The sequence below is a fragment of the Lolium rigidum genome, chromosome 1 (assembly GCF_022539505.1).
Source record: "Lolium rigidum isolate FL_2022 chromosome 1, APGP_CSIRO_Lrig_0.1, whole genome shotgun sequence".
NCBI lineage: Eukaryota > Viridiplantae > Streptophyta > Magnoliopsida > Poales > Poaceae > Lolium > Lolium rigidum.
This window is the reverse complement of record NC_061508.1, coordinates 239,636,642-239,646,857: the sequence shown is the minus strand read 5'-3', so window position 1 is coordinate 239,646,857 and position 10,216 is coordinate 239,636,642. Positions and strand designations below refer to the sequence as shown.

Below are 10,216 nucleotides of genomic sequence, written 5' to 3'. Positions count from 1 at the left end.
TCCTCAAGCCTCGCCAGTGTTCCACACCACATCCTCCCTCTCGACTAGCTTGTCTTGACCTTGGCGCCCCTTTGGTCTTCGACGCCATCAACCTGATTGAAGACACAAGCATCCTCCCAAATGCAACTGAAGTGCACCATACATATCACCCAAAACAAACAGAACAAACAACTGTCCGCCATGGATCCAAATAAGCTGAACACACCCGAGTACGCACTCTCTTGGATCACCAATGTCTTCCTCCTTTGAAGAAATTTTTTCATACACTCCACGATGAACAAGCAACAGCAGCAACAACAGCAGCAGGAAACAGCCAAAAACAGACTCACGGCAGAAAATTCCTGTCGCGGCAGAGAAACTGGCAGAAATCCTGCCGCGGCAGAGAAAACTGTCAAAAATCCTGCGAGGCCGGCATTGCCGGTGTCTCGAGGCCGGCAGTGCCGGTGTGGCCGGCAGTGCCGGGGTGTCAAGGCCGGCAGTGCCGGTCTCCTGACGGATCTGACCTTCTTCCCCGCGATTTTTTCTGCCGTGGCACAGATTTCCGCCGAAACCCTGCCATGGCAGAACTTGAGCAGCGTTCCTCCTTCTTCCCCCTTGCAGCCACCACCTCCGCAGGCACGAAGGCCGTGAGAACTTGACTCTGTTGCCCACTTCCTCCTTCTTGATCTTCACCAACACCATGGCGGCGACATACCCAATGGTAGCCACAGCAATCGAGCAAGAACAACTGAGCAACAAACCAATCTGCACCGTGATCAACTTAGCGCTCTGATACCGCATGATGAGGGTTAGTTTCCCGATCTTTCACGATGCACCTTGTTGATCCATAGGACCGATAGATCTTGAACTTCCTCGACAGATTCAAGGATACTCAAGCACATATGATTACTCTTGACAACTCAAGAACTCACACATCTTTATTGGATAACTAGACGAACGTCCGAGACGCCGTCATAGGGCCAACCCCGCAGGGATGGTGATACTCGGAACCCAAGGTTCTACATGATCTGAATCAAAACTAGACTACCCTAAACCCTAGCCGCCCCACCTCCTTATATGAGGGAGGGTGGCGGCCGGCCAACCCCTATTGGGTTGGGGCGCCCACTCATGGGCCTAACCCTAATTTGACTTGGACAGGCCCAAGTCAAATAGACTCTATTAAAACCCTAATTTGGCCCACAAGCATGACCTGGCTACATTATTTCCTAATAACAATGCTACGATACAATATTAATGGTACAACCTTAGACTTAATCCTCGTATCTATGGCTGTCCTAGTGTACCATGCCTGGATATCCATATCATTAAAATCTTTATTTGGAGAGCTTTGCATGGTATTCTTCCTCTTAAGAGCATTTTGGTGAACAGACATGTTGGCACTAGTGGTGAATGCCCAGTTTGCCATTCGGGGCCAGAGGATGTCTTACATCTGGTCTTCACATGTCAAGCTGCTAAGGAGATTTGGCAAAGCCTTGGACTGGACCGCATAATAGATGACGCCATATCCGTGGACAGATCAGGTTCGGCTGTCCTAGAGCATCTAATTCGAGCATCCGATGCCAACGTTCCAGGAGTAAATACGCTTAAACTCAAGGAGACCATCATGGTTACAGTGGTGGTATTTGTGGTGGATCGAAGGAGACGGACGCACAATGAAGCGGTTCCACCGACATACAAGTGTAAGTTATCCATACTTTCCATTATCGCCCACGCAGGTACTCGACAGTCAAGGTTAGGCCAAGGCGGGGAAGCTACTTGGTCGAGACCAGAAACCCGTACTATGAAGCTTAATGTTGATGCATCATTTCATGCGGAAGAAAAAGCGGGAGCGATAGGGGCGGTGATTCGTGACTATGAAGGAAGATTTGTAGCAGCAAAAACTATGTTATTATCACATGTGGCATCAGCTGCAATGGGGGAGGCGGTGGCTATGCGTGAGGGTTTAAGCCTTGCAGAATCTTTGGGATGTGCTCGGCTAATTGCGTAATCGGATTCCCTAGAAACAATCCAAGCCTCGCTCCGGGGAACAACGCCGGTGGAATGAGTGTTCAGCTATATTTGCTGATTGTGTTGACAAAGTGGTATCCATCGGTGAAGTTTCCTTCAAGTTATGTCCAAGAGAAGCAAATCAAGTGGCTCATGAGTTAGCTCGTCATAGTTTTGATAGTAAAAGCTCTTGTACTTGGGACGATGATCCCCCTAGGTTCATCTTAGATAAGCTGTTAAATGATGTAACCAAACTTTGATTTGTGGCGGCAAGTTTCAGACGCACTCTTTTCCTTACCAGAGTACCTAAGGGGACTGGAAGGTTTTTAATGAGGCGGCTTGCTAGCTTAATATATGATGAGTTTCAAAAAAAAAAAGCTATTCAAATTTCAATCATAAGAACCGTTGAAAGGAAAGTGAAGTGATCAAACGGCTCATGAGCTTTAGTTATCGCCATGAAACGGTATATCCCAACAATGTAGAGCGGCGTGGCATGCAAGGAGACCTCACGGTTCTAGTAAATGTGACCATTGCACAATTTAGTCCAAAAAGGTCTAAATCACCATTAAACCAGACATCGGACATTTCTAATAATTCATACTTAAGTATGTGTCAACACTGTCGATAATCGGGAGCAGAAGCACCATCTGCATAAGATCAAAACCACCAAATTCCTTCTTCCTACTGATCAAACCCCAATTAGGCAAAAAATAGTAATACCTATGCTGATCATCTAAATGAGCCATTGAATGGTAGAATTCGATTCCTTGGCTCCGAAGTGTAGCTTGTGGTTCCAACACGGCAAAAACCCTTCCAAGTTCCAACACGGCGTCCGTGACCGTTCGACGGCACACTTTCCTCTGCCCCTTCGTTCCATTCCACCATTGATTTTCTCTCTTGTTTTCTTCATTCCTCTAGAAGAAAGACGAGCAAACCATCTCCTCCGGTGTTCCAAATTCCAAACCCCGACCCCGAGGCAACGGAAAGGCACCGCACCCACCCCGATCCTCCAGTACAAATCGCCCAAGGATCCCACGCCCTGCTCGATCCCCCACCCTGAACCACCCAGGACCCAACCGCCCGCGATGATCCAGCTTCTCTTCACCGTGCTGGCCGCGGAGGCCGGCCTGGCCACCGTGCTGCTCTTCAAGACGCCGCTGCGGAAGCTGGCGATGCTCGCGCTCGACCGCCTCAAGCGCGGGCGAGGCCCCGTCATGGTGCGCACCGTCGCCGCCACCGTCCTCGTCGTCCTCGCCTCCAGCCTCCACAGCATGGCCAAGATCCACGGCCACGCCGGCGCCGGCGAGCTCGACGCGCCCGGGGCGCTCACCCCCACCGACCAGGTCCTCCTCGCCCGCCACATGCTCGAGGCGTCCCTCATGGGTATGTCCGTATCCATACCATACTTCTGCACCCTCTTATTTTATTCCCCTTGTTGTTTTAATTCGATCCATCGTCCTCTTGTGTCCCCGTGACTACGGGTGTGAGGGTTTCCGGAGTTTCAAAGAAGAACAGAGGACTTGATTTCGCGGTGGGGAACCCGCAACGTCTGATTTTATAATTGTATAGTGGATGTATGAGATGATGACTTGATAAGTATAATTACTAACTGGCTGCATTTGCTACTGGGAGAATGACCTGCCTCCTGAAATTTTTGGACTAAAAGACTCCCCCCATTATATCTTACTTTATCCTCTGCATCCGTAGTGTAATTCGCTATTTACAGATCAACTGCATTTTAGATGGACTGCCTGCAATAAAACAATTCATCGCATGAATATAATGTAGAAATGTAGGATGCCTTTTACCAAGATGATGGGTCACCTTTTCGAGTTTGTGGGTTGCCCCCTTTCAAGTTAAGTTACTCAATTCTCGGATAAAAGTGATGATGCAAACATAGTATTCATAAATCCGCTCGGTTGTATTGAAAAGATGTCATACATCACAAAATCAGTCTGTTCCATCTCTGAACCTGCCCTGGTTTCGAAATATAAAGGGATTTCGTATGGCTTAGGGGTGTTCAAGAAAGTGTGCCAGCTTATTTGCTGTAGCAATATTTATAACTGTACCCTTGTTCGATGAGCCAGCCATGATTGAATTTAGGACCATATATGAAACGAATCTTACAATAGTTGGATGATTCTTTATAATATTTTACTGGTATATTTAAGAATATGCTCATATAGCCTGTGAGTTTTATTCGTGGTCACTAAAATGGCGTCACAAAGGCAAATTGCATCTTTAATGTAATTTGCTACTTACAGTTCAGTTGAGCTTTTGGTGGACCGTATGCAATAAAATAACTCACCCCACAAATAAAATGTACAAATGTTTTTTAGTTAAAAAAATGTAGAATGTCGGGTGTATTTTACCAAAATAGGTCACCTGTTTGTGTTTGCCAGTTCTGCCCTGTCAAGTTAAATTTCTCATTTCTATGCTGAAAGTGATGTTGGCATAGATTATTCATAAATCCTCTCAGTTGTATTCAAATGATGTCATACAATACAAAAGTAGTTTGTTCCATCTCTGAATCTGCCTTGATTCTAAGATGTACTAGGAATTTTTATGCCCTCGATATTCAGGAAAATGTGCCAACTTATTAGCTGTAGCAATATTTCTTGCTGTACCCTTGTTCAGTGAGCCTCCTATGATAACTTCAGGACCATATATAGAACTAATATTACACTGCTTGGACTATTTCTATATGCATAATAGTTTACAGATATATTTAAGATTCTTTTATATAGCCGGTGATTTTTACATGCGGTCACTGACATCATGGAGACAAAAAACGTTTAGGAAGCAAAAAAAAGAGCATAGCAGATTGTAGTGTTCATTTTGTCCTGAAATCTTTGTGATTACCCTGGCAACAAATGCAAAAGAAAACTGTGGCATTCAAGTGTATTTATTATACCTGATCTGTTAGCATTTGAATATGTTTCCATTTTCCTTGTTTTTTGCGCTTTGCCATTTTCATACAAGATATTCAGGAAAAAAGTTTAGATGTTCTTTTATTATTACTGTTGTCCAAAATGGACTGATCTTTGGACAGTGTTTTTTTTATTTTGCGACTCTTTGGCCAGAGCTGATGAATCATGAATGACACAGCATTTGCTACGCTCTTGAGAGTTCTTTTGTTTTGCCCATCTTATTATTCAGTGATATGGGTGTTCCCACTAAATACAGTTTTTTGGAGTTCAGAGTGAGATTTGAAGTACATGCTTGCAGATAAGAGTCCCTAAAGAGTGCTAGGTTAACCTCCTAAATGGAGTCATGGTTCCTAAATATTGAATCAGAAATGAATAGATAAGATTGTGCAAAACCCAATCACTGGAGTTGTGCCTAGGAGACATGAATCTGAAGTATTGCCATTGCATGATTCGTACTTTCTGTTTGCTCTGTAACAGTTCATTTTTTAGGGGAGATCAGTTCATTGTTGGAGTGGGATTTTGATCATTCTTAAGTACTCATAAGTTTTTTTTATTTGAATATGTAGTCCTGAAACTGACAAACTTGCATCTGTTTGAACTGTCTTTAAAACTGAACAATAACATAGTTGTAAGGAGCATTGAAGAACAAAACACAAGGATGATTTAGTCTTTTATCTTGTTAAAACAACATATATCGTTCTTTCAGATTGTCCTATTTATAGCTTTACACTGAGTGTAGTCATATCTGTATGTACAGTGCAGCTAGACAAAGTCACTTGCTGTAATGTAAAAAATACAACTTTCTGTGGATTCTGTCGTCACGAAAATATCCTGTTATGGCGCAACTTTTTTGTGGTTGGTCCTATGTTTTGTATGTCATTTTACTTCCATTCTTTTCAATATTTTGAGGTTTCTTCGAGTGGTTTTGGGGACTTCTATTTATTCTGTCAACAAAAAATTAACTTAGTGAATTTGTTGTTTCTGATAAAAGATTAACAAAATTTGATCCCCAACAACCTTATGTTCTGAAGTCTGAACTCTCCTTTTTGTGACTTATCATGATTTGAAGTAACATAGCTGCAAATTTTCGGATGTCATATTCTTCTATTGTATACGCACACTTATGTATAATTCCATTCTACTTTCTGTATATTTTAAATTCCAGTTTGGATACTCTCAGGCATCAGTTCCGCTTGAGGTCTTGGCACCGTAGTTTTTTGTCATTTCATTTGTAATTTCCTAATAAAATTTTCATCCATGGTGGTACTTTGTTTTATTTGAGAGTTTTGTGATTTTGTATGGCTCGATTGCAAATCTTGGTCTAAGCGGAGTTGTGTGATCTGAGTCACAGAGTTCCCTAATATGTTTACTTATTTCAGGATACTCCTTATTCCTTGCTCTCGTCATTGACCGGCTGCACAACTACATCAGAGAAATGCGCGGGCTAAAGAAGAACCTGGAAGCTGTGTCTAAGCAGAACAAGTCATTACAAGAAGCGAAGTTTGGAAGCTCTGATGATGATGAGAGCAAGCCATACCAGAAGGATATTGCTTCGCTGAATGAGGAGATTAAGAAGCTGAAGCTGAAACTGAAAGAAAAGAAGGGGGAGGTCAAGGATGCAGAGGCCAAAGCCCAAGCTGCCAAAACACAATCAGAAGGTCTAGCGCTCAAATATGACCGCCTGCTGGAGGACAACAAGCATCTCCTTGACCAGGTGCAGTCAGGAGACATCGCGGGCAAGAAGAATACTTGACGATGAGGTTGTTCTCGAGGTAAAGCCCAGTTTTTTATCCATGACAGAGTGCAGTTTTGATGAGGGTTTGATTCTTACTCTTTTCTGTTGGACTACTACACAGAAACTCCCGGAAGCCTGAAGAGAACTGATATATGAATAGGACGTCAGTTAGTGATAATCGGCCACCTGAGTGGTACCATCTTTACATAAATGCTCTGGTGTAGTGGTGCTTGCTGGGTATCATAACGGAAAAAATGGCTCTACCTCTTACAGCCATCTGAGTAGCTGCCGATTGCTCATCTGTACATATCTGATGGGTCTAGGTGTTCGACTGAATGTCTGATTAAAGTCGTAGCTAGAACATTAACTGCCGTGTCTCAGACAAAATTGGCTGCTGATCATTGAACTCTGGTTATATTGCCATGAGCTCGTCGCAACACAGAGAAGGTCATTGATCTCTGATCCTCTCTTTACCTTTTCATTGAATTACACAAAACATAGATACAGCATTTTTATCATCTTTTTTCTCTAAGAGAACCAGGCAAATCCTGAACCCTGATAACAGGTTCTGCCGGTTTTTGTTAGCACCGTGTATACAAGGGTCGCCCTCGTCTTCCTCGACATTCCACTGCTGTCGTGCTGGGCATAGGATAAGGCCTTGGACAAAATCTGCTGGGACGCTAGTCACTTGCCGCGACCACTGATAAAGCTTTCCAGTAAAACCACAAGGGCGTTGTGCGCTTTGTTACCTGTCAGATGGGCCCGTTCTCCTTCTCCTATAGTGGCCATTCTCTTCTACCGGCGTGTGCCGTAACACTACATGAAAACGTTAAGGTGCCGACGGCTTTTAATCGGTGCTGTTGGCACAGGTCTCGAACAGGGGACTGTCAGCACAGGACCTCCACCGTGACGGCAAGCCAAAGACGTTAGGGGGTAGGGCCCGTCGGCACAAGAATTTTTTTCTTCATGCACACCCCCCACCCTGATCAATATCCCCTTTTTAGTTTTGGAATAAATAAAAAAATGATAGGAAATTGAAAAAAAATCCTTCGAGATGGCCATTTGTTATGTCATCTAGTTTTAAAGAAAATTTAAAACATGATTTTTTATATAGTATGCAAAACGGCGTCATGTCTCGGTAAAACGGCTTTTCTGGTTACATACGACCTCCGATGAAACTTTTTTAATGTGTCTACGGAAAATTTTACATCCAATTTTTAGATTCTTCAAATTCAAAACGGAAGCATGACTTTTTCAGCTTTAGTTTTCAGGCAAATAAAATAAAAAAAAAATTTATTTTATTGTTTCAAGATTTATTATCACTTATCTTATTCATTGTTGTTTACTCAAATAATTGATTGGAATTCAAAAAATAAAGAAGTGTAATGTCATGGAACAAGGGTTAACAGGATTGATACGGTGGTATTGTCAACAAAGAATAGCTCCTCTAGAAGCTCACCTAGAAGAAACGGAGAAGTTAAGCGTGTTGAAGCTCGAGTAGTATGAGGATGGATGACCGACTAGGAAATTTAACCATTCGTGTAATTTAACCTAAGCATAGTTAGAGTTAAAAATGATCCATGTGAGAGACAAAAAAAATTAGGAAATGTTTTTTGAAAAAAACTTGAGCCAGAATTGACAAAACGGCCGTTAGGTCATCTATGCCAGGTTGTGCCGAGGCCTTTCCTGGCTGTGCCATTCGTTTGGACTTTGGAGGGTAGTTTGTTCTAATTATTCGGTTGTGAAATGTAACCTGATAAGGGAAATAAGTTACGGTCACAAAGACATTGCTTATGGCAATGTAATATATACGGAGTGTGTTAGATGGGAATCTGTCGAATGTGTCTTGGGAACTTTGGAACGAAAGAAATGCTCGGGTTTTTAAAGGCAAGCAAGCGCCACCCTCCGTGCTCTTTAATAAGATCAAGCAAGAGGCTAAACTTTAGATTTTGACGGGTGACAAATGTATGAGTAACTTGATGCCGCGAGAGTAAGTCCTTTTTATTTCAAGGGTGTAATCGGGTGCCTTGTAAAACTTATTCTACTTCTCCTTAATTAATGGAATAGGGCAAAGCTTTTGCCCTCTTTTCAAAAAAAAAAAGAAGAAGTTCAGAACGAGGACCAGTGATGAAATTACTTCATTGCAACTAGGAAGAAGTTCCATGCTGCGTATCCTGGTCACGACAAGATCTCATCACGGACACGCTACGATCTGCGACCATAATGACCCAATCTCGCATGTATCCGTATCCACGTCCTAGTAGATTCGCGTGTAGGCCCATACACACATTATCCATTCTTAAGGCAATCCATAGTACAGTACCATAAGCTCCGACATACATGGCGGCCACGACTTCCTTGCAATCATCAGCACTACATCCTCGCATGCCCTTAAAACCTCTCGGTATGCTATTCCTTCTTGCCTTGAAAGGAAAATCTCCTACACCTATCTTTTAGCCGGGCCCACCGTATGAATTATGATGATACATCCGATCGAGATCTCCCAAATCTCAGCCGAGCGGTATTTTATCCCACATTCCCACAAGTTGGTAGGAACTATCAGCAGAGATCTTCCATGAAAATGCACGTGCAAAATGAGACAGCATGAGTTTTCCTTCTTTTCTGCTTCCTGGTGTGGTGGTTGCTGAGTGGAAGACGACTAGCTAGCTAGCTTGTCGGTTGCAACTGTTGTTGTACTGCTAACAGTCTTGGTCACACCATCTAAAAGAGCAGTCTTGGTTGAGCCGATTCTTGTGTCGGTTTTCTTTGAATTATGTCGTACTCTTTTGTGTGAAATGCATGTGTGATCAGTCATGTACCTGTTCATTAGTTGCACAAGTTTTATCTAGACGTGGACATATCGCTATACATTTTTTTTTGCGAATAGGACACTGGCATTAAAAGAAATACCGAACAGTACAAAGCAGCTCAAGAAAAACGAAAATTACAACGAGATCCTAGCTATACATTTATTCATACCTAAAAAAATTGTGACACTTATTTTAAAACCGACGGAGTAGATGAGAAGAAACGTGAAGAGAAGCATGTGCATGCAGTCACATCCAAGTTTAACAATTCTCAAACCAATTTTCATCGCATACCTTGTCCAATTAGTTTTAAAGTTGACTAGCCTTGTTCTTGCAGACTAGTAGTGGTGTACACCATTTCAATACTCTCAGAAAACTGGTTAATACATGTGAGTATATAGATTTCCAACATTGATAGATACTACATATTGAACCTAGCTACAGCATGAGGGGACCTTAATTCAGCTACCAGCCTACCACACTGACCACAATCCAACCTAACCTCACATTACCACAGCTAACGAGATAGCTCCTTCTCATGCAGTCCCTGCTCTCCACTCTTACATGAGTGAGCTAAGCCAGCTAATTGGATTTGCCTAGGCGTAACATAGCTAGCCCGGTGACAGCAATATGATACGCATCTTCTTCATGCCGTCGCTTGCAAGCCAACAACGATTAAAACCGCATGCACGCATCGCCCACTTGTAGGAGCTGCTTTCCATCCATCTTCCAACAACTGTGTCCGACGAGCAGCAAAC

General features: G+C 43.0%; 1 protein-coding gene across 1 annotated transcript; it reads left to right on the top strand.

Annotated features, from left to right (window-relative positions):
- Window positions 1-2,845: 2,845 nt before the first annotated feature.
- On the top strand, window positions 2,846-7,110 carry LOC124683375 (B-cell receptor-associated protein 31-like). The gene is made up of 3 exons (XM_047217897.1): window positions 2,846-3,369; window positions 6,296-6,688; window positions 6,773-7,110. The coding sequence occupies exons 1-2, from the start codon at window positions 3,072-3,074 to the stop codon at window positions 6,667-6,669; spliced, it is 672 nt and encodes a 223-aa protein (XP_047073853.1). The 5' UTR covers window positions 2,846-3,071; the 3' UTR covers window positions 6,670-6,688; window positions 6,773-7,110.
- The last annotated feature ends 3,106 nt before the right edge of the window (window positions 7,111-10,216 follow it).